At 32.1% G+C, this 22,162-nt stretch overlaps 2 protein-coding genes across 3 annotated transcripts; one reads left to right on the forward strand and one right to left on the reverse strand.

Moving 5' to 3' along the window:
- Positions 1–4,681: 4,681 nt before the first annotated feature.
- Positions 4,682–6,224, reverse strand: LOC111910330 (mitochondrial import inner membrane translocase subunit TIM23-1). Of its 2 annotated transcripts, XM_023906159.3 has the most exons (3): positions 5,448–6,224; positions 5,203–5,240; positions 4,682–4,893 (listed from the first exon to the last, which is right to left on the reverse strand). In XM_023906159.3, exon 1 carries the CDS (start codon positions 6,077–6,079, stop codon positions 5,507–5,509), a length of 573 nt encoding a protein of 190 aa, XP_023761927.1. In that variant the 5' UTR covers positions 6,080–6,224; the 3' UTR covers positions 4,682–4,893; positions 5,203–5,240; positions 5,448–5,506. The 2 variants fall into 2 exon arrangements, with proteins under 2 accessions (XP_023761927.1, XP_023761926.1); XM_023906158.3 differs by lacking the exon at positions 5,203–5,240.
- A 10,690-nt stretch (positions 6,225–16,914) lies between these two features.
- Positions 16,915–20,114, forward strand: LOC111910332 (protein phosphatase 2C 50). Its single transcript, XM_023906161.3, has 4 exons — positions 16,915–18,233; positions 18,965–19,297; positions 19,399–19,504; positions 19,590–20,114. Exons 1-4 carry the CDS (start codon positions 17,622–17,624, stop codon positions 19,922–19,924), a joined length of 1,386 nt encoding a protein of 461 aa, XP_023761929.1. The 5' UTR covers positions 16,915–17,621; the 3' UTR covers positions 19,925–20,114.
- The last annotated feature ends 2,048 nt before the right edge of the window (positions 20,115–22,162 follow it).

Genomic DNA, 22,162 nt, shown 5'->3' on the forward strand with positions numbered 1-22,162 from the left:
CTCCTCACTCAACCTTTATTATTCAAAACCTAAGAAATAGTGAAACTTCATTTTCCTTATTTATTTATTATTTTGTTATAATAAAATTACTATAATTTAATAAATAAATAAAAAGATTAATAAACTTAAAAATAATAAAACATAAATATTTGATTATTCGCAAATAAAAGTTACATAATGAACATAAGAAAACATAATTAAAAATTAAAATACATCACACCAAATTTTCTTCTGAATCTTCGACTGTATGAATTATCTGACATAAGTCTGCTCTCATGTAGTAGCATCTGACGAATTGTGGTTGTGTAATTTTGTATTGGAGAAAAACCTGTTTCAACTTTGGTATCTGATTTCAATTGAAAATATGGAAACCGATCTTTCAAGTCATCAACAATATGTAGGAATAACTTTTCTTCAAACTGTCGTCTACACTTTTAATCGTATACGATGTCATCGGCAAAGTAATTTTCTATAAGACGATTGTGTCTGTGTTCAGGATTTCTCTTCAAATGAACTCTTCTCATTCTAATAGGTGAACTCGTTCTTGATAATGCGTAATTGTTTTGGTCATATCTTTCCCGATAAATGTTGTTTCCCCAACATATCCGACAAATTTGATGATGATGACGATATTGTGGATGAATTAAGGCTCATCACACACGGATATTCCCTTTACATTCACCGCACAAGCAATATGGTGTTCACTAACGCGGTGAAAACTCCAGATGTTAGTGTTAACACTTCAATCCTTATTAGCACCAACGATCAAACCCACATCACCATCCTTATAAACTAAGAGGCTATGCTCTACCAATTGGGCTATTCCCAATTGACATGTGGTGTTGGTACTTCTTCCGGCTTAAATAGTATAATACTATACTTGGTATTTAACCACGCAGGTCAACAATATTTTTTTCTAAAAAATTGTGTTGCAATGGCGCATTTTTTTCCATAGAATATGGGGAAAATGACTCTTGAGGGTAATTAACTTTTGCGTTTGTACTCATTTGGTCCCTTTTCTTTTTTTTTTTGTATTCAATATACCATCGAACTTGTTGTTGGTGTTTACCATAGCCCTTTTGACCGGCTTTTGACCTGTGATAGTCGGTCAAAGGGCTATGGTAAACACCAACAACAAGTTCGATGGTATATTGAATACAAAAAAAAGAAAAGGGACCAAATGAGAACAAACGCAACAGTTGGTTACCTTCCTGATTTATTTCCCTTTACTCATTTACAACAAATCCCACATCATCTCCTACTGATATTAATAACTTTTATGAAATGTAAATGTAGTCATGAAATGCGCCTGCTTAGTCAAGATTCCCCTAATAAATATTCAAGTGCATTACAAAGTTGTACATGTATGAATAATGTCCTTTCGTAGGTTATGTTTTGAAGAGAAGCAAGAATGAATCTCATAAAAGTTATTAATATCAGTAGGAGATGATGTGGGATTTGTTGTAAATGAGTAAAGGGAAAATGAATCAGGAGGGTAACCAACTGTTGCGTTTGTTCTCATTTGGTCCCTTTTCTTTTTTTTGTATTCAATATACCATCGAACTTGTTGTTGGTGTTTACCATAGCCCTTTGACCGGCTATCACAGGTCAAAAGCCGGTCAAAAGGGCTATGGTAAACACCGACAACAAGTTCGATGGTATATTGAATACAAAAAAAAGAAAAGGGACCAAATGAGTACAAACGCAAAAGTTAATTACCCTCAAGAGTCATTTTCCCTACTCCTAAACCTAAACTACTCATTTTGTTTCTAGCAAGACTTGACCCTCAATTTTTGGTAAAAACATCATTCCAAAAATACTTGATATCACTAGGCTACAAGCCCTTTGATAAATACATATCAATTAGGGCTCTAAATTTCAGTGGGGAGGCTAGCGGGTGTTTTGTCTCCCCCTAACATTTTTTATTTGATTAGCCAAAAAAATTTGTTTCCTTTTCATAGCATTGAATTTCATCACTTAAACCCATGAATTATCATCATTTAGCCCACTTGCCCCATGACCCAGTTGTTTAATTTGTCTAATGCTTTAAGAAATTCGGCAATCACACAAACATAATCCTTTTTATAATAATCATCAGCGGACACAAACGGCATCGCTTTTACCCTCTACTTTACAAACATCAATTTCAATAACAAGTCATTTAAATTCTTATTAATTATTGCACACTTAAGTTTTCTGTAACCTGTAATTATTTTATTTAGCAATATAATTTGTAAATGATGTATTATGATTAGTTTTTTATAATCTTAGGCTAAATGATAAAATCATAGAGTATATAAAACAAGAACAAGAAAGAACCATTAATTCATTTTTCAAATGAAAATAAGATATTTATTACCTAAAATTGCATATTATTAGTAATAATAATATGGAAGATGTTCATAATACACACCACAACATGAAATGAATAGTAATATTGAAAAACCAACTAATATTGAACTTGAAAAAAAATCGATTTTAAGAGAGGTAAATTTTTATTAATTATTACTACATAAAGCTTATATTGAAGCTATTAAATGACTCATGTTTGGAGCATGTGCTTTTAAATTTGCTTGCTTTTAATAGCAAGAATATTAAAGATCTTGTGCTTGAAAATGCTTATTAGACAATTTTTCCTTGTCAAATTCATCATTTCTATTAAGTTATTGAAATATAAAATACACTTTAACATCTTATTAATATAAAAATACATTTTAATAGCTTATTATAATTCAAACCCCTCTTATTTTAAAATTCTAGCTCCGCCCCTAATTATCACATCAATATTATCGCATTAAATCCAGTTGTCTTATGTCCACATTTCACGAGTTCCATAGCAACACTTCAATTTCTATTATCAAATGTATGTCTTTTGTGTTTGGTGTGGGATTTGTATGTTATGTTTGGTTTGGAACGTTGGTTTTTATATTTAAAACTTGGGAAAATGACTCTTGAGGGTAATTAACTTTTGCGTTTGTACTCATTTGGTCCCTTTTCTTTTTTTTTGTATTCAATATACCATCGAACTTGTTGTCGGTGTTTACCATAGCCCTTTTGACCGGCTTTTGACCTGTGATAGCCGGTCAAAGGGCTATGGTAAACACCAACAACAAGTTCGATGGTATATTGAATACAAAAAAAAGAAAAGGGACCAAATGAGAACAAACGCAACAGTTGGTTACCCTCCTGATTCATTTTCCCTTTACTCATTTACAACAAATCCCACATCATCTCCTACTGATATTAATAACTTTTATGAGATTCATTCTTGCTTCTCTTCAAAACATAACCTACGAAAGGACATTATTCATACATGTACAACTTTGTAATGCACTTGAATATTTATTAGGGGAATCTTGACTAAGCAGGCGCATTTCATGACTACATTTACATTTCAATCAAATGATTTATCGTATCATGGATTCTAGACAAGTCTACAAACGAGTGGAATCATAAGTGCTATGATTTTTGAGTTTACTTAGCTTTAAGATCGAACTCATGGGATAAGATACAACATCAATATGTACAATACACCATAATATTGTACATATTGATGTTGTATCTTATCCCATGAGTTCGATCTTAAAGCTAAGTAAACTCAAAAATCATAGCACTTATGATTCCACTCGTTTGTAGACTTGTCTAGAATCCATGATACGATAAATCATTTGATTGAAATGTAAATGTAGTCATGAAATGCGCCTGCTTAGTCAAGATTCCCCTAATAAATATTCAAGTGCATTACAAAGTTGTACATGTATGAATAATGTCCTTTCGTAGGTTATGTTTTGAAGAGAAGCAAGAATGAATCTCATAAAAGTTATTAATATCAGTAGGAGATGATGTGGGATTTGTTGTAAATGAGTAAAGGGAAAATGAATCAGGAGGGTAACCAACTGTTGCGTTTGTTCTCATTTGGTCCCTTTTCTTTTTTTTGTATTCAATATACCATCGAACTTGTTGTTGGTGTTTACCATAGCCCTTTGACCGGCTATCACAGGTCAAAAGCCGGTCAAAAGGGCTATGGTAAACACCAACAACAAGTTCGATGGTATATTGAATACAAAAAAAAGAAAAGGGACCAAATGAGTACAAACGCAAAAGTTAATTACCCTCAAGAGTCATTTTCCCTAGAATATGATGTTAAAAAACTAGATTTGCTGTCACGTTGTAGATTGCTTGATGGACAAAAGAAATCCAGAATGACCAGATGTAGACATTATCGAATTACTGATTATTTATATAGTTTTATTCTCATTATATAAAAGTATAGTAGTATACTTTTATTTGTTTGTTTATTACTTCATCAATTTCTGTTTACTCTTACTCTTATAAGATGCTATAAAATACAAACAAATATAAATATAATACTATTTCTTGCATTTGACCTTTTGTTATTTTAACAGACACATGACACAAATTATATAGTAATGAGTATACAAAAAATTGTCTATATCATAACTCAAACATACATGATAAAATTTTATATTCATAACCAACTATTCATTCACATTTGATCACTTGGGATTTCTTTTGACCATAAGGGTTCCTAAACTTTTTTTTGTTGTATTGGTTACATCATTATAATTGATCAAGAACATGCAGTAGCTGATTTGCCTGATCATAACAATGTATTTTGATAAAGTTCAAAAAAATTACGATCTTGTATATACAAAAAATCTGAAATAAGCAAAACATGAATACAAAAAATAATTGAATGATAACCATCTTTATCACAAATCACCATACACTACACAATATAGGGAGTAGTTTTATGATTGTATCTATAACAACATTACCCAAGTCCCATAGGAGATAAGATGCAAGCAGACTCGAAGAGACTGCTTCCATTGACGACAATCCAATGTATTTTCTCAGCATAAAACTTGTTCTCTATAAACATAAACAAAGCCAAATCAAAAGAAACATAAGCAAACAAACACTGTCTGCTATCCTAATTCAAATAGAAAAACGCTACAATCTCAAAATCAAAACTGGACTTTAGTCCTATTCATCGGAAGCAAGAATCAACATACAGTGAGATATCAAATTCTACACAAAAAAAGAGCATTGAATCCTCAAAAGTCAAAACAGTGGATATATCAATATAAACATAAAGATTAAAAGGGCAAACAGACAATAATCAAAAGATTACTTTATCATCAATAGCAAGCTAAAACAATATTCAATCTGTGTTCTCACCTGAACAAATATTCATCAACCAATCAAGCCACAGAAACCTGTGTCGATACAATTCCCATATCAAGGTCTACAATGATTTATTTGTGGCTAAACCCTTCCAGACACTTATAAAGTACACAACAGAAAGGGTTTCAACCATCAAGTGCACAAAACAAAATCACGCATTTCATTCCATGCCAAATTATGTCAATCATCTAAAATATTGTAAAATACTAAAATATTGTAAAAGACTACAGATGAATCACCTTTGGAAATCTCAAAAGACCAAAACTTGTAGTAAGATGAAATTGAATACAGATCGAGCTCAGATTGGTACGTATCTCTTCAAAACCTGCTTCCCCGTCACGGCTAATCCCACCGCTATTCCACCAATAGCTCCGGCAACAGCCGCCGACCTAGGCCCCGCCGCCGCCTTGTAAAGCGCTCCAGTCGCTAATCCAGCCACCACACTGTTAATAATATCATCTGCATCCCTAGCCTTAACCATCCCGCTCTCCATACCAGCGTACAACAGTCCGATTACACCCGCACGGTTGCCGATCGTCCGACCTGCATGTCCAGAAGCATTTAAGATCCGATTAACCCTAAGTTTCATGGTGTCTCCAGCCTCAGAAGCCTTCACGCCCTCTACTAAACCCTTCCCGGCGCCAACTACAGCGCCGCTGAGGTAACCGATGCCGGTGTAGTATGTCAGGTTCTCGCCCCATGAACGCCGTTGAGCGATGGATTCCTCTTGAAAGAGGTATTCAGGAGATGTCGGAAGTTTGTACAGGGTTTGTGCGGGGACTCTAAGATCTTGGTAAGGGTTGTATAGCCGACGGTTGTCGTGGTGGTCGTCGTTTTCGCTGTGATTTGAAGATCTCGGTTGGTAAGACATGTCGTAGTTAGGGCTACGATTAGGGTTTCGATCTTTCAAGAATCTGATTCCAAAAGAGAGAGAGAGAGAGAGAGAGAGAGAAGAGAGAGGCGGTGGTCAAAAACCAGTGAGGCTTTCGGTTCACGCGATGGTTCTCTGGTTTTCCAATTGGTTAAATGCCAATATGTACTTTGCTATTGTTTACAAATTACAACCCTTTCCTTTTTATTTTTTTATTTTGAGCAACCTATTTTTTTTTTTTTTTGGAAACTTTAGATTGGTAAAAGATGTTTTGGATTTATTCAAAAATACATTATTTATTGTTTTTACTTGCTTAGTATATCTTTAAATTTTCAAACTTCAAGGAAAAAAAAAACATCACATTTGTTGAAAAAAATCGCTGTTAGACCTTTTGCCAACTTGGATATCTGTGTGTGTTTTCAAGACATGCATTACATATGGAACATATATTATAAACAAGAAAACTTTATACATTACGTGATATAACAAAAAAAAACATTGAACTTTTTTTATGCATATCAACATAAATGTAATACCCGTTTTATATAACTTATATATTAATAAGGGTGTGATATTTTTGTTAGATGAATAAAAGAGTTAAGACATGTAATTTGCTAAAGTATAAAAAGGCAAATGTAAAACATACTTTTGTGTATAGTCTTGAAGACGAATAACATATACTCTTTTGGTATATGGGAGTAAATATAAAAATATAATAATTTTTAGCAAAAGTAATGTAAAACAAAGTTATAGTTGACTCAGATACGAACATGTGAATATAAATAGCGTTGAAACCCAAGTTCAGATGCAAAAGTTGTGGTTGTCCGAAGTTGAGATAAAAATGTAACGAAACCGCGACGTGACATAATTAAAGAAAAGGGTTTTAAGAGCCAAAATCGATCCTTTTTAGCCCATATTTCGTCTTACGGTTCCTAAGGGCAGGGGATGTGATTTTTGGAGCTCTGAAGTTCAAACATGAAGTGGATGATGTGGTTCCAAACCCATAGATCAAGGATTGATTATTACACACTCGGATTGAGAGTAAGCTTCTAACTCTCTTTGTTAATTTCATCGTTTAATTGTTGAATTTCGAAGAGTGATGAACCGTGAAATTGTTATATGATCATGTGTTAGGAATTTTGATGAATAAGGAAGAACGTGAAATTGTTATATGATCATGTGTTAGGAATTTCGATGAATAAGGAAGAATAACGTGGTAGATAACATATTTACAAGCTTGATATGTCAAAATAATGGTTGATTTAAGGAGGGAGAAGATGATGAATAGTGAACCATAAAAAGTGGAAGTTGTGATTTTGGTAAAATCATTTCATAATTTGTTTATATGAGTCTATCGGACAAAATTGCGAACATGGTCATTGTGGTTGTCAAAATTATGTGGTTTTGGTCCAAAAATGTTTTGTGGTGCAAAAGTAGTCCAATTTTTGATACATTGTGCACTTTTAGTCCAAAAATGTTAGCTTTAACAACTTGGTTATAACTTTTTCAAAATGATAATTTTACCTCAAGTACTATTTCTGCAACCAAAATACAAGGACCATTTATGCATCTCTTCTTTTTAATTTTATTCAATTATTAAAATTAAATATTTTTTAATTTCATTCTATTAGATTTCTTTTTTATAGTAATATTGATAAAAATCATTTTTAATATATAATATTTATATATTAATAAATATTATTTCATTGGATCTAGTTAATTATTTTTTAATTACTTTTTTAATAGATTATTTATTTTTATTGGATTGTTATATATTAATTAATATTATTTAAATATATAATATTAATATATTAAAAAATATTACTTTATTGGATTATTGATTTTTTATTAGATTAATTCTTTCTTTATTAGGTTATGATTTACTAATAAATATTATTTTTAATGTATAATATTTATATATTAGTAAATATTATTTTATTGGATTACTATTTTTAATTGTTTTTAATTATTTTTTTCATTATTTTAAATAAAAAAACCCAAAGAAAATCATACCCAACAACATCTCCTATTCTATTATAAATATTTGGAAGATAACATATTTTTTACAACACCACCATCATCACTTAGTTCAGCAATGGTGGGATGAGTGAGATTTTTTTTAAATAAACTAGGATGGTGGTGGTGGTGTTCAAAAATAGAAAAGAAATTGATCCAAATAATATGGTGAGGGTCGTGTGATCAATAACTTAGGAGTATGTGTGGTGGGGGAGACGTATAATGCTAAAAAAGAGTCGGACTACTAGTCATATTACAAGAGATCTTAGAGATTGGGTATTAGTACAGCAGACCCTCGACTGTTATACTATTTAATTATATATGGTTTGATAACAAAGACAGTATAATACTCAAAAGCAACTTGATTGATGTCAAACCCAACTCTCGACTTCAAATTGACGACCTTTTTTATTTGTCATCACAGAACAAGTGTTTATACACCATACCCTTCAGTGAAAAATGAGACGGAAGATAAACCAACGGTTATCAAGATAAAACCAAGAGGGGTATTTAAAGCCACCGAAGCTGAAATGGAAGCAGATGAAATCTTTTAGATTGAATAGCAATTTGAGTCACCCTTTACTATAACTCGTGCGGAACGACTGCGCCTAGCCTCAACTACAAAAACATATGATCAAATAATATATAATGATGAAAATGAGGGATCCGCGGAGGAAGAGGAAGAAGAGGAATATTTTGAAGGCAAAGATGATGGAAATGAGTAGTTTTATTTAAACTCTTAATTTCTTTTAGTTATTTTTTTAATTTCGTTTTTTATTGGATTAATTCTTTTTTTTTGGATAACACCACCATCATCCTAATTTATTTTAAAAAAAAAATCTCACATATCCCACCATTGTCAAATTAAGTGATGGTGGTGGTGTTGTCCAAAATATATTATCTTCCAAAAATTTAAAATAAATTAGGAGACGTGTGGTGAGTGAGATTTTTTTGGGAGTTTTTTTTAATAATAAAGAAAACAATGAAAAGAAATAAAAAAAAATAGTAATACAATAAAATAATAATATTTATTAATATATAAATAATATATATCAAAAATAATTGTTAATAAATTATAATCCAATAAAAAAACTAATCTAATAAAAAAGAAATTATAACTCAATAAAGTAATATTTTTTAATATATAAATATTATATCTTTAAAATAATATTTATCAATAAATAACTAGAAAGGTTTCCCGCACGTTGTGCTGGGCGGAAAGTGTTAGTTTTTTGTGTATGTTCATGTGTTTCATACATTAATATTATCCGAAGTACATTGCCCGAATGGTATCCACAATAAAGTACGTTGCTATTCTATATAATTTGTCATGAATCGGATGAAACAAACTTGTCGTTAGTGCCTACCAAAACAACATCAATAGTTCAATACCACCATCAACCTTCTTAGCATACAAAAAAATGACCTGTTTCCATAATTGTATGCTTCCTATTATATATAAAGAGCATATCAAACCCACACTAAACACATACACATCAATATGTAGAATCATGAAATTGATTTTCACATATCAGAACAACGAAAAATCTAAAGTCACGTGAGGAGAAAAAATACAGTAAAAAGGAAAGAGGTAAAAACCAACCTTTTTTTATTCATATCATCACATCAAACAAAAAAATGAGGCACCAATTTGAAAGGTCAAAATTATTCTTTTTTTTTTCAAATTCAAACTCGATAAAAGTTATGTTACTAATTTACTAATCTTTATATGCTTGTATTGTCGGACCTAATGAGTAGGAAGGGAGAGTAAATTTTAAATGACCCTACTTAATAGATGAAAGAAAACTTGTCATCATAATCTAAGAGTTCATTAAGAGATGTTGCTGTTAAACAAAGATAAATAGATGTCGTAATTGCGCGTCGTAAATGCGCGTCGTCTCTCTTTATGATAGGGTCTTCCTTGACACGTATTTGCGCGTCGTCTGATCCTTTTACAACGCGCAATGAGCGTCGTAAATGCGCGTCGTCTCTCTTTATGATAGGGCCTTCGTTGACACGCATTTGCGTGTCGTCTGAGCCTTTTACGACGCACAATGAGAGTCGTAAAAGGCTGTTTTCTAGTAGCGAAAACATGTGATTTTGAAACGCGTGATGTTGATTTTGAGGTTGTGAAAATGATTTTGATTGTGGTTTCGAAATTGGAGAAGAATTCGTATTTTGATTTGAAACTCTTTCTAAAATAACATAACTTTGATTTGAATTCTTATTTTTTCAAAAATGTTTTCTTTCATTAATATTCTTCCTATATCTTGCATTTAACTGCCTTTTCTTTTCAATTAATCAGCAACAGATTTGTGAATGTTAGACTTTGGTTTTTTCCTTTCAAATTGGCGTATCATTCTGTTCTGAAGAGGTTTCACTTGGAACACCTTTGGCTCCACTAGGACCAACCTTATCGTAACAAAGGTCAACACGATTCAAAGGTTCTGAAATGTATTTTCCTTTTGTTTTCCACAAGGTCATATCGGAAAGACCTCTCGTTTCATCTGCATTGTCAATTGGTCCTGGCCAGAAGAATTCGTTGCAACCTTTGGCATTATCATTATCAACCAAGGATGTTAGTTCTGAAATATCATTTTTTTAAGTCCTATTTTTACAAAAACTTGGTTCGAAACTGTTTGCACTTTCGGAAAACTTGTTGCTTTTTTTTATGTAAAACACTTGAACCTTTATTTTCTATAATTCGAACGAATTCAACCGAATTTTCTGAAATCAGATTTTTCTTTGGTTCATCATCATTTTATACAAATTCAGAGCAATTAACTTCGTCCTCTGCATAAATCTCACTCATTTCACTTTCATCGAATTCAGAAAAATTCTCATGATCAAGAGTATTTTCCGAACTCAACTTCTTGCACAACGAGTCATACTTCTGCATAGAAGTTAGTTTGATTTATTCTTTATCCTTATCATTTATCATTTGTTTCAAGATATTTTTGTTGCTTTTTTTCATGTAAAACACTTGAACCTTTATTTTCTATAATTCGAACGAATTCAACCGAATTTTCTGAAATCAGATTTTCTTTGGTTCATCATCATTTTATACAAATTCAGAGCAATTAACTTCGTCCTCTGCATAAATCTCACTCATTTCACTTTCATCGAATTCAGAAAAATTCTCATGATCAAGAGTATTTTCCGAACTCAACTTCTTGCACAACGAGTCATACTTCTGCATAGAAGTTAGTTTGATTTATTCTTTATCCTTATCATTTATCATTTGTTTCAAGATATTTTTGTGTTCTTGGACTGAATGTATTCTTCTATTTTCTCAAGTCCAACTTTGTATGAATCAGAAACATCATCAGAACAAACAATAGATTCGCACTTATAACAATCTGCATCGATTTCATAATCTTTTAATTCAAGAAAGGGTAAAATCATTTTGTGCAATCCTTTTCCTATTTCACAATCCAAATGCAATTGAGTGATATTGAAATTTAGATGCTTAGCAATTAAAAAAATATTTCATTGTTTAACAAAGCAAGACTATCTATTTTAAGATAAATAATGTCATCTTTTGATCTATTGAGCTCTACTTACAACTTCTCTATCCTTAATCTCTTCTCTTCACTTTTAAACGTTACCCTTTTAATTTGATCATTTAGACTATAATTACTAAGAAGAGTTCCTTTTAAACTATCACTAAAATTAGAAATAGTATAATTCAAATCGTCTAGTTCTTAATCATAACGAGACACACGAATGTTAGCAGATTTGAGTATAAAGTGTACCTTATCGATGACCGTTTCATATTCCTTCATCTGCTCTGAAACAGTCTTCGCAGCAAAACAGCTTTCGGAAGCTTAACCACCGTTAGTAGCATACCCTCTTGATTCCGAAACACCGTTCTAAACCATTAAGCTTTTACCTTCGTAAACCTTCTTTTTAGAGTTCGCCACAAAGCACTCACCATGTGTGGGTTTTCTGACCTCTTCATCTTCTGAGTCTGTCGACCACACCTCTACTCGTCCATTATCATCACTTCCTTCTTGAACAATCAATTCCGGCTTCGCATTTGACACATTATTTTTCTGAAGCTCCTCTATCTTTTGAAGATAGTAGGCTTCATCTTTCTCAGTTTCTTTCTTCTCATTCATCTTCCTAAGCTTGCATTCTTTCGCAGAGTGGTTTTTACCATGACAGTAACTGCAATCATAACCTGAATCACCCATAACCTTTTTCTCCTTTTTCTCTTCATCATTTTGAGAGTTCTTGAAACTCTCATCTCTGGTCTTTTTGGAACTGGAATTACCACCCTGCATGTATTTGTTCTCGTAACGAGATAAATTTTTCTTGAAGAACTTTTTAGGGTTGGAGCCTTATCTTCGTTAGAGATTGCATTATCTGAAAGGTCAGATTCCGAATCATCTTCTGTTGCCTTCTTTCCCTTCGCCACCAATGCCAAAGATCCCATGCCATAAACAAGCTTTACCTCCTTAGTTACTTCTTCTTCGTGGTATCTCAGAATGCTTACAAGTTTGGCTAAGGAATAAGATTTAAATTGTTCATGTGCTTTCACAGTGGACACAACAACTTTCCATTCTGACATAAGACCATTCATGAACGTCACTTTCTGTTCAATGTCTCGTCGCTCAAGATTATATTTGAGCATTTTACTCAGCAAGTGGTTGAAGAGATTGAAAGTTTGATCCAACTTCTCATCAAGTTTTTGGACAAATGAACCAAACTCAGACAAAAGAGTTGTTTGTAAAGAGTGTTCTAGATCAGCGTCTCCAGAATACAGTTCCTTAAACCTATCCTATATTTCGTTAGCATTAGTACATGCACTTATGTGACAAAAAGTGTCTGGAAGGAGAGTAATCCATATAATTCTCATTGCCTTTATGTTGCTCAATAGCTTATCTTTTTCATCCTGAGGAACTATAGTGTGTTCAACAACAAGTGCATTGTAATCAACCCGAATCTTAATTACCCTCCTGGTTGTTGTATGCGAGAATGTATCCTGTGTCATTGCTTGCCATATGGTTGACCCATGTTCTTCAATTCCAAGAACATAGTCTTCAAAGTGCAACGCCCAAACTTTATAGTCTTGCGGGAAGAGGATTGGAATCCTTGTTGTGGATCCAATTATACTAGAGAGATTGAATGATAGAGAATGGGGATCTTCGTTCAACATTATGTCTAAATTCACAGAAGCGGATATAGAATCAGATGTGTAAAACGGCAATTGAGTTTAGGGTAAAAACCAAAGATCTAGATCTAGAACAGATCCAAGAAACACGTAAAACCCTAATAGAACTCGACAGAAGAGTAACGATTAATCACACTATCTCCTGTTTTGATACCAAATGTAGAAACAATAAATAAGACCGAAAGATTCTATAATAATGGAGTGAATTAAAGACAAGAACAATGAAGATCAAACGTGTGCCGAATTCTTTGATTAAACAACTCTAGAAGAGTTCTCAAGAACTTCTCTGTAAGAGTGTACAAACGGCTGTTAGGGTTGCTAAAGCGTAAAAAGCATTAACCCTAATGTTACATGCATGCACTATATATATATATATATATATATATATATATATATATATATATATATAGGCTAAGATTAGAAAGACCAAAACGAGAATGGACAAGCCCATCTCGGAATAAATAAACCTATATAAGACATATTTGACACAACACTAATAAACCCAACACCACCTTTATGATTTTCTATGGCTAGAAAAAAAATCCAAAAAGCTAAAACCCTAACTTATTAATCCATTAAGACATCATGACTCTTGCATGGAAGGGATATAAGGACCAAGATCACATTTTTATGGTTCTTAATTGCTCCATAATGGATAAAGTTTCCAACTTTATCCATTAGAATGATCCAAACAACCAAGATCTAGTCTTTAAGTCTCAAAGGGACCAAATGTGCATCTCTCTCAACTTAATCCATTAAGTCCAAGTCTTCAACCTTCAAATCTGAATCAATATGATGTTTAGATGGATAAAGTTTCTAAATTTATCTGTAACAATGTCACAAACATTAAAGATTTAAACTTTATGCACTAAAGTTACCAAAAGCTCATAACACCTAAAACTAGCTAGATCTAACAAATGTATTATCAAGATTCACGCTTTATACCTCCAGAAGAAAGATCAAGGTGAACAAGGTCTGGATCTACAAGCTCCTTCTTCTCCAAGATGCACCAAGAACACTCCAAAGCACTTAAAAACACATTCTTTTGCTCACAAGGCTCAAACTAGGGTTAGGGTTTAAAGGGATGACATTGGAGAGGTGGAGGCTAAGAATGGAAAAGGGTTTAGTGAAGTTAGGAAACTTAAATAGGGCTCAAAACCTCGAAATTAGGGTTTGAGTTCTTATCGCGTACGCCCAGCGTACTCCTGGTACCCCCAACATACCAGGTTGAACTTTCACGAGTCACGACCAACAATGCCTAGTACGCCCAACATACACTCTGTACGCCTAAAGTACTAGACTAAACCCAAAACCTTCCTAACTTATTCGTTCCATCTTCGTTTTCGACAATCTTTATATCCATGGAAAGGTATTGAAGAGCCCACAATATTATCTAAATATCTTGGACTAAAAAATTTTCGAACAAAAATCCATATTTCATGCAAGAACCCGACCTATAACTTTTCTCTTTCTACCATTTGACCCAAAACACAAATCAAGGGTTCAATCTCTTAACCATCATTACCTCCTTCCACAAGGACTAAATTTTGCCTCCTTAAGGCCCAAAACCTTTACACAATCGACTTCCAGACCACGACCTGAAATAAGAAACGACAGAAAACAAGATGTTACAAAATCTTCTTCCCATTTTTTAGGCCAATAAACCCTCTCCATGCTAGCAATTCCATAATCACACAACACTACTGCATCTGCCGAGAGGATTAGGTTAGGGTTGCTTGAGCTTCCGTGAGCCGGATGAAGATGTCATGGACGAAATCGCTTTTTGTAGGGTTTCAGTGTAGTTTTTTCATCTTAAAAAGGGAAGAAGGAAGACGAAGTTGTTTTCATTTGGGGATTATCGATTTTGTTATTAAAGAAACTGATGACCAAAAGTTCATGTTGGTATCTATATGGACATAGATAAGCCACGTAGACAAGCCCATGGTAGATGTCACCGGTTACAAAGGGTAAAAATGTGGATCATTACCTTCATTAGCATATGTTGATATAGGTAAGCCATGCAGACCGGCCATGATAGATGTCATCGTTTACAAAGGGTAAAAAACATGGCTCATTACCTTCATTAACATGCTAAATAAGAGTTTATGGGCACTTAAAAGCACAAAAAAGTGACATATTAAAACCAAATTAAAAGCTTATAGGGTTTTTATGACTTTAACCTTTAATAAATTCAACAAAAATATATAATATTCATTTAAAACTATTATGGTAGGTTTTCCACTTAACAACGTCAACCTTCAAATTTGGATTTTATTATGACAGTTGTCTCGATAACATATATCTACTAAATCTAATTCAAAAAGAGTAAGCACGGTTGAGTATCACAAGTGAAAAATAGTCGTACGTTATGGGTCTATATTTTATAATGGGAAAACGTGTCTTATTGTTGAGACAAAAAAGTCAAAGGCGACTCCATGCTCTATGGCTCTCATTGGCGATTGCGTAAGGGACGCCAGACTTGTTTACGTACAGACAATTAATTCAACCTAGTTGATCATAATACATAGATGTCAAGACCGATTAATCTAATATATATATATATATATATATATATATATATATATATATATATATATATATATATATATATATATATATATATATATATATATATAAAAGTGATTAGTCTATTTTGGATTAAAAGAGATACCATTGATAATGAATTATTAATTTAAATACGTTAAGTTCAAAGTATTATTTTATGGATGTATTCGTAAAACCTAAACAAAAAGACTAATTCATTTATTATTTTCGAATTAATTAACCAATTTAAAGGAAATATAATGTTTGGACTTTATTAGGTTCACTATGTTGATAGGTTAACATGAAATTACGTGTTTGTATAATTGAAATTTAGATACGTAGTCATTAACTACAAATAGTTTAATAGATTTTGGTTTCAATTCAATAAATTACTCAAACAATGCCTATGGTTAACCTACCCAAACTATATTTAAATTCACTAAACCTATCGTGGAACCCCCTTAATTTCGGGCTTCATACACTTTAATATAAGCAACATATTGAACATTTTTTTTGAAAAGATAGAAATATATTAGCACCAACTTTTAAAGAAACAAGACTAAACAGAAAACAAATTACAAAGTATGTATCATTGAACATTATAATCCTCATGGAATCATATTGAACATTTGGATGAATTATATAATAAATCAATTGTAATAATACATGTCAAAATTGATTCTTTTAGATAGGGTTGACCAATAACATTTTTAAGAAAACTTATTTATTTATGTTACCTTTGATTTAAAAAAAATGTTAATTATGAAAATGATATAATTTATAAAACAAAAGTATAATCTTTTGAAATTGACTTTTTGGAAAATACATTTTATGCTACTTATGAGATTTGATCCAACCTTTTAACCCTTTGCAATTTCCACTTTTTTTTAATCACCCTTTAAAAATAACATAACCCTAATCGGAACTTCTAGAAATAAATTTTAAACCCAGTCACCACCCCACCTGTTATAAAATTTACAACAGAAAATAAACAAGTTAAATAAATCCAAAAAAATCCCATCTTCTTATCAACAAAAAACATGCACTGATTGAGTTGGATTATTAAATTAATATACGTGTCATCTAAGCAGTAAATCATTCCCAAAAAACTCTTTCTTCTTCTTTCCCATCACATCTTAAATAAAGATACAACACAAAAAGAAAAAGATCTTGTATGAGCCAGAAATTCACTGGCCAAGAAAATAGAAGCTTAAGCACTCGATCGTTTCCCCTTTTTTGCATTCTTCAATTGGTAAGCAGCTTTAGCTTGTTTTAATCAAACTAGAAAACCCAAATCTTGCGGTTTAGCTTCTTGAAAAACCCATTTTGTTTGTAGTTTGTATACCAATTGTTATCAGCAGTTAGTATTCCTGAAGTGATGAGACGAAAACCCAAGTTATCTTGAAAAACCGAGGTGGGTTGCATCAGATCCATGAAACCCAGGTTCCATGTGTTAAAATCTTAAACAAAATTTCTATCTTTTTGGGGGTTTCTCTTCGATTTATGGTGGATTCGAATTTTTATCGTCATAGATTGATGAGTGAAATTTATTCTTGGTGTTCCGTAGTAAATCTGTGAAATTAGGACTTGAAGTTCTTATTTCGTTCTTTCATGCGATTTGAAGGATCGTGAATCCTCAAGATAGATGTTAAAGAATCCCAAAAGTTCTCTTTAGGGTTATCAGATCCAGTATTTCACACCACCAGATCTGTTAACCAATTTGTAATTGGTCAACTCTAGGGTGTTTTGCTCCTTATATTATTGATGAAGTAATTAAGAGGTTAGCTAGTGTCAAAAGTAAAAAAGATGGGTTTGATAGAAGAGAAAGCACCTTCATCCGTTTCAGTTGCAATTAGCTTAACAAGTCCGATATCCAAAAACCCAATGGAATTCAGTCGTATCACACTACTAACTGGGACCTGTGATGGATCAACAAGTAATCTGAATATCAAAATCCAAGAAAGTGGAAGCAAACATGATGATATGATGCTTCAAGAAAGCAATCCAGATGAAATCATGTCAATTGGGGATGCAAGTTCAATTAGTCTGCCGATTACAGTTGCATTCAAGGGTATAGATAAGGGACAGATAGTTGCAGAAGTAATAAGTGTGGGGAAAGAATCGATAGAGAATGCAATTGGGCATACTTTAAAAGCATCAATGGTGGTTCTTGCTGATAAGAATCATAGAAAAAGCGTAAGAAGTGTTTTTGAATTGGAATATGTGCCATTTTATGGTTTTCACTCTGTTTGTGGTAAAAGGCCAGAAATGGAAGATGCTGTTGCTACTGTTCCTCAGTTTATGAAAATTCCTGTTAGAATGTTGGCTGGTGATCGTATGATTAATGGAGTGAATCCGAATTTGAATGATTTGACTGCTCATTTCTTTGGAGTTTATGATGGTCATGGAGGCTACCAGGTATTTTCTTTTTTCCCATTTTTTTTTACGTAATAATATCGTCATGTTTCCTGATTCATTTAGATCTCCAATATTGATTCGTTATTTATTTAGCATAATAAATGTGATGGTCTTTTATAACGTTTGTTTGTGGATTCTGACGAAATCACCGGAATTGGAATTCGAGATTCCATTCCGTTACGTGTTTCGTTACCAAATGAATGTAACTTAATTTCATCGTTATTTCTTCAAATTTCATGTTTGATGGATTTTGCGATTCTAGACATGAGTGGAAGTTCATTCTTCCTTTTTTTTAAAAGACCAAAATACCCCCCTATATATATATATATATATATATATATATATATATATATATATATATATATATAATGAAAAAATATATATATACAATTTAGTTACTAGTGAAATTTTAAAAATTATTCAATCTTTATTATTGAATTACATTCTATTTCCTGCCAACGAAACACATGACAGATTCCAATTCTTTCATATTCCAAATTCTTTGAAAGATTCCATTCCTTTTTAGAAACATTTTACGAACCAAACACCCCTCTGAATACATGGGTAAAGTAATTATGATTATGAGTTATGACTATGATTTTCTTGTTATTCACAGTCAAAATAATCATTATTTTCATGCCATATTCTTTTGGATTACATGATTTTCGTGATTTCTTTGGGTTACATTTTTATATTGGGATGTAAAAATTAGATCATATTTATTGACATAGGTGGCCAATTACTGTCGTGATCGTGTCCATATTGCATTAGAAGAAGAGATCAAAGTGATGAAGCAAGAACTGGTTAAAGGAACCATGAATGACACAGTACAAGCTCAATGGGAGAAAATCTTCACTAATTGCTTTCAGAAGGTTGATGATGAAGTTGGTGGAAAAACAACCGGAATCATGGATTCCTCTGATCCCATAGCCCCAGAAACTGTGGGGTCCACTGCTGTTGTGTCGTTGATCTGTTCATCACACATTATAGTTGCAAATTGTGGTGATTCAAGAGCTGTACTTTATCGTGGCAAAGAAGCCATCCCTCTGTCAACTGATCATAAGGTAAAGACCATATCCTCCATGTTGTCATATATAAATAAATAAAAACAGTTTGTTGTTGTTTTTTTTTTAATATATAAAATTATAATTTTTTCTTACATCAGCCGAATCGGGAAGATGAGTATGCAAGAATCGAGGCTGCAGGTGGGAAAGTCATACAATGGAACGGACACCGTGTTTTTGGCGTTCTTGCAATGTCAAGATCTATTGGTGAGTTGATTTTTATAGTGAAATGTCTAAAATACCCTTTAGAAACGACATTGTAGTGAATCTTATAAAAGCATATGTTTTGCAGGTGACGGGTATTTGAAGCCATGGATAATACCCGAACCAGAAGTCACGTTTACTCCACGGGCTAAAGAAGATGAGTGTCTTATTTTAGCAAGTGATGGATTGTGGGATGTAATGTCAAATGAGGAAGCATGCCAAGTGGCAAAAAGAAGGATTCTTATTTGGCACAAGAAGAATGGTGGGGCCCCATTTGAAAGGGGTGTAGGGGGAGTGGACCCCGCAGCACAAGCAGCAGCCGATTACCTATCGGTGCTTGCTCTTCAGAAAGGAAGTAAAGACAACATATCTGTGGTTGTGGTGGACCTCAAACCACAAAGGAGGTTGAAACCAAAACCTTGAGAATATGTTTATGTGTTCACCCATAGTTATTAAGTGATATAGGGTTTGTACAATTTTAAAGAAAGAAGTGGTCATCTCTCTTTGTTTACATAACACTTGGTCCTAATGTTTGTATGAGAAATGCTTTACTTATTTGCATGATCTCTCACACATAAATAAGACAGGTGGATCTACTAAGTTGCCTTGATAAGTATGTATTATCTTAATGTGTTGAGAGGGTATGTATGTTTATATCGACATACCCGTGTGTGATGGTTTTCCTTAACAAAGATACTTGGTATATCTTCACCAAATCTTAGATGCTATGATGCTATGGATCAAAGATTGTATAAAAAATGTTTCTATGTTTTTGTATATCATGACCATCTACTTTTTTGTACACAATGGTTCGAAGTCTCCATGAAGCGTTAAGTATGATATTAATTGAAGACAAAATTACATAAATGGTCATTGTGGTTAACAAAATTGATCAACTTTAGCCCTTATCACAATTTGCTTGTATAGATGGTTCCCCCGCTTTCAAAAACCTATAAAGACGATCATTTTGATTAACGATGTTAACTTTTTCAATTCCATTTAAATGACAATTTGTTCTTTTCCAACATAGGGACCATTTATGTAGTTTGTTCCTATCGTAGAGACCACTTATGTAAGTTTGTTATTATTTATTAGGCTGGAGGGAGTGGCTCACTAGCCATGCTCGCCTCCAACTTGCTAAAACCCACTCCCTACAAATGTGTTAAGAGTGCTCGCCAAAACAAAGTCGCCAACTTCCTAGCGTGAGGAAAGAGAAAGATGTTGGAAGATGCAGACCCTTGATTGGTTAATTTTTGTTTCTTTTCTTTTTTTCTTTTTTTTTAAATAAAAGTTACACAATATTAGATGCTACCACTCCCTCCCTTTTTGTTACCACTCTCTTTATCATCTTTATCATACATGGCTCAAAAAAATCTTATGTGCCTTAAAAAGTCATATATGACAACATACTAAAGATGTTACCACTCATTTTAACCTTAGCATTTTTATTAAATTATTTATATTTTTTGGATTTTAGATTGTTTTGCCATTTTGTTTGAATATATTTTTTAATTTTTTTCAGTTACATTATCTTGCTTACATGACATTATATATATATATATATATATATATATATATATATATATATATATATATATATATATATATATATATATATATATATATATATATATATATATATATAGAAAAGGAATATACCCTTAAGGTATATAAGCTTAGGTACCTAAACTCATCATATTATGTCTGTTTTGTTTGATATATTCATTATAACGTTCTTAAACTTCAACCCTAACTTGATTTACTTTTAAGATTTTTGAAATTTCACTATTCTTTTCCTCTTACATCATATCTTTTTGTTGAGCATCTATTTGGCTATATATATTATAGTTGAAAATGAAAATTACGTAAGAGGAAGATAAATGTGAAATTTATAAAAATTTTGGAAATAAATCAAGTTAAAAATTGAATTATAAGAACATTGGACTATTACAATGTATATATGATACAAAACGACGTATTATGGTGAGTTTGGGTACCTAAGCTTATATACCTTAAATGTATATTCACTTTTCTCATATATATATATATATATATATATATATATATATATATATATATATATATATATATATATATAATATACCCTTAAGGGTATATAAGCTTAGGAAACTTATAAATTTCCTATATATATATACTAGTGGTGTACCCGCGCGATTCAGCGGCGGCGATTTGTTTTATTCCGGCAATAAGTTTGTGGTCAAAAATTTGTTTCATTTCGGGGTCATCAATTTTTTATTTTATTTTGGTGTAGATTATTATTTGGATTGAAAATAAAAATATGTTATTTTGTTTTAAAAAGTTGGTGATTTTTACTTGAAAAGTTGTTTTTTACACTAAACTACGCAATCATGACCTTATAACAAACTTAGAGTATCTTTGCAATCAAAATTTGAATTTTATTTTTCTAATACGACTATTAGCAACAGTTAAAAAATGAGTATTGTGAGTCATTTTAACGATTCATTTTTATTTGTCATCGATTGAAAAAAAAAATATTATATGTCATCTAAAAATTGTTAAATTATTTAACACTACAACACTGATAAATACAATCGCGCACGATGTTGTATATATTTTTGTACGTCTTAAATACCAATGACTATATACAAATATTTTGATGAAATCCAAATTCCATATGTT

Source organism: Lactuca sativa, chromosome 5 (assembly GCF_002870075.4).
Source record: "Lactuca sativa cultivar Salinas chromosome 5, Lsat_Salinas_v11, whole genome shotgun sequence".
Classification (NCBI taxonomy): domain Eukaryota; kingdom Viridiplantae; phylum Streptophyta; class Magnoliopsida; order Asterales; family Asteraceae; genus Lactuca; species Lactuca sativa.

Bases quoted from the DNA above. Each gene is read 5' to 3' on its own strand.
- LOC111910330 (XM_023906158.3), bottom strand. From the start codon at position 6,079: ATGTCTTACCAACCGAGATCTTCAAATCACAGCGAAAACGACGACCAC.
- LOC111910332 (XM_023906161.3), top strand. From the start codon at position 17,622: ATGGGTTTGATAGAAGAGAAAGCACCTTCATCCGTTTCAGTTGCAATT. The intron at 18,234-18,964 runs GTATTTTCTTTT...TTATTGACATAG, and splicing joins ATGGTCATGGAGGCTACCAG to GTGGCCAATTACTGTCGTGA. The intron at 19,505-19,589 runs GTGAGTTGATTT...TATGTTTTGCAG, and splicing joins TGCAATGTCAAGATCTATTG to GTGACGGGTATTTGAAGCCA.